The 2,589-nt window shown below is 39.6% G+C and overlaps 1 protein-coding gene across 1 annotated transcript; it reads left to right on the top strand.

The window, feature by feature from the left end:
• Positions 1-355: 355 nt before the first annotated feature.
• Positions 356-2,151, top strand: LOC125196810 (taxadiene 5-alpha-hydroxylase-like). The gene is made up of 3 exons (XM_048095441.2): positions 356-891; positions 971-1,406; positions 1,482-2,151. Exons 1-3 carry the CDS (start codon positions 391-393, stop codon positions 1,982-1,984), a joined length of 1,440 nt encoding a protein of 479 aa, XP_047951398.2. The 5' UTR covers positions 356-390; the 3' UTR covers positions 1,985-2,151.
• Positions 2,152-2,589: the final 438 nt, after the last annotated feature.

The following is a 2,589-nucleotide window of genomic DNA, read 5'->3' as shown; positions in this document are numbered from 1 at the left end:
AAAATGATAAAAGTGAAATGAGATAAATTTTGGAGAACGGAAAATAAAAAAATGGGACAAATTTTTAAGGACGGAGGTAGTACTGTTCATTTATAGAATCTACTTATATTAGCGGTGACTTTTAGGTAGTCGTAATTCCTATATATTCATTTATGAATAGAATCTAGTACTTATTAGCGGTGAATTTTAGGGTATGGCAACCCTATAATGAGTTTAAAGAATCTACTTATATTAGCTGTGATTTTTAGGGTATGGCAACCCTATATCAATTAATTAACGAGAAAACATTTTTTAAACATACTACTTGTGTTGAAGTGTAGCCCATCAGAGATTTAGAATTCGCTTATTTAAGTTGAGTTTCCACATTGGTTGAAATAAAGTAAAGTTAGGATGGAGTCGACGATGATTATGTTGTGGGTGGTGGCGTTTGTGTCTGTGGTTTATTTGGTGATGATGAAGAAGGGGATTGGGAAGAGAAGGCTGCCACCGGGGTCGTTAGGAATCCCGTTAATCGGGCAAACCCTGGAGCTTCTTAAGGAGATGCGAGCTGACACAGCTGAGGAGTGGTTCCAACAAAGGGCCCGAAAATACGGACCGGTTTCGAAGATGAGCTTATTCGGAAAGCCGACAGTGTTACTAACGGGCCAAGCATACAACAAATTCATATTCACCAACGACGCGCAGACGTTCTCTAACAAGCAGCCACCGTCGGTGCGGCGCCTGCTCGGCGAGAGGAATTTGTTCGAGATGATCGGTGAAGATCACCGGCGGATGAGAGGAGCAATCCTTTCCTTCTTGAAGCCAGAAGCCCTCAAACAGTATGTGGGGACGATGGACAATGAGATCAGGTTGCACCTCGCCCAATATTGGCATCACGATCATGTTATCTCGGTATGTATGTATGCGTTTCCCTATTTATAACAATATTTATATCTAACATGTCAACTAAAAATCGGCCTCCAAATTGCAGGTGATGCCGCTGATGAAGACACTGACGTTCAATATGATTTGCACGCTTCTGTTTGGAATAGAGAGAGGAGAGAGAAGGGAAACCCTAGTGCATCTCTTCGAACAACTGATAGAGGGAACGCTTGTTTTACCGATAAATCTCCCCTTTACGAGCTTCAACAGAAGCATACGGGCGAAATCGAAAATTGGAGCCATGATAAGGACACTGATGCGCGAGAAGAGGGAGAAACTCGCCAGAGGAGAACCTGCACACGATCTCATCTCCAGCTTGCTCACCATGTGTGATGACTCCGGCTCCCCGCTCTTGTCTGACCAGGAAATCGAGGACAACTGCACCTTGGCGATGATCGCCGGCCATGAAACCACCTCCACGCTTCTCACATACATAGTCAAACTCATATCTGAACACCCCAATATTTATCAACGTCTCCTCAAAGGTACACTAATCGTATTTTTATTGGTTTCTTGAAATTAGCAAAGCATTAATTAAAATAAATTGCTTGTTGTTGCAGAGCACGAAGAGGTTGTGCGAGGGAAGAAGGGGGCAAGTGATCCTCTAACTTGGGAAGATATTGGTAAGATGAAGTATACATGGAGAATTGGGATGGAGGCGCTGAGGATGTATCCACCGATAATATTCGTGTTTAGGACAGTGCTTCGTGATATTGAGATAGGAGGATATGTTATTCCTAAAGGATGGCACGTGCTCTGGACAACATGCATGACGCAGTTGGATGGATCCATATACCCGGATCCGCACAAGTTCAACCCCTCCCGTTTCGAAGATCAAGCAGCGATGCCACCGTATACCTTTGTACCGTTTGGAGGAGGTGCGAGGCTTTGCCCAGGCAACGAATTTGCAAGAATGGAGACGTTGGCTATGATTCATTACTTGGTCACTCGCTTCACTTGGACGCTCTGTTTGGAAGAGAATACGGTCAGTAGAGAACCCATGATGGCTTTCAAACAAGGACTACCCATACACATTAACAACAGAGAACCTTATAAAACATGATGCAGTTTGTTACCTTTATTTACTAGCATAATTCACACTTTCTCGTTAAAGGGTGAAATAATAAATATACTAGCTAGTAATGAAGGTGAAATAATAAATATTACTTGTACGTGACTCAATTTCTCAAAATCAACTCGTATAATCATATTTGCAATTAAGTCACTCAATTGAAGAAGTATATATATGGTATTGGTGTCCACTGCAAATGCTAATCATACTAATTAAATTAAAGTTGAGAAAATTAATGGACAATTATATCATTTTTACATAATACTACTACTATCAAATATCATATGGACATGAATGGACGCTATTAACTTAACATACCTAAAGGCCATGTTTGGTTGAACGGATTCTGTCTGGAAAGTAATCTGATTCCTTAAATTTTAAATTTATGTGTTTGTTTCGGTTGTTAATCAAATTAGGAAAGTAATCAAAATCCCGGAACAAGGAAAGTTAGTACAACTTTCAAGGATTCTAAATCCTAGCTTTTCTCAGGTATTCTTTTTCTCAGTTTTTGGATTCTTATATATTTAATTATTTAATAAGTTCAATCTTATAAACTATTATTATTATTATTATTAAAAAATAAATAAAAATTAAAA

Source organism: Salvia hispanica, chromosome 4 (assembly GCF_029641045.1).
Source record: "Salvia hispanica isolate PSC_SH4W2 chromosome 4, Shi_PSC_v1, whole genome shotgun sequence".
In the NCBI taxonomy this organism is placed as follows: Eukaryota; Viridiplantae; Streptophyta; class Magnoliopsida; order Lamiales; family Lamiaceae; genus Salvia; species Salvia hispanica.
This window is presented reverse-complemented; position numbering and strand designations above follow the sequence as displayed.

Bases quoted from the DNA above. Each gene is read 5' to 3' on its own strand.
- LOC125196810 (XM_048095441.2), top strand. From the start codon at position 391: ATGGAGTCGACGATGATTATGTTGTGGGTGGTGGCGTTTGTGTCTGTG. The intron at 892-970 runs GTATGTATGTAT...TCCAAATTGCAG, and splicing joins ATCACGATCATGTTATCTCG to GTGATGCCGCTGATGAAGAC. The intron at 1,407-1,481 runs GTACACTAATCG...TTGTTGTTGCAG, and splicing joins TTATCAACGTCTCCTCAAAG to AGCACGAAGAGGTTGTGCGA.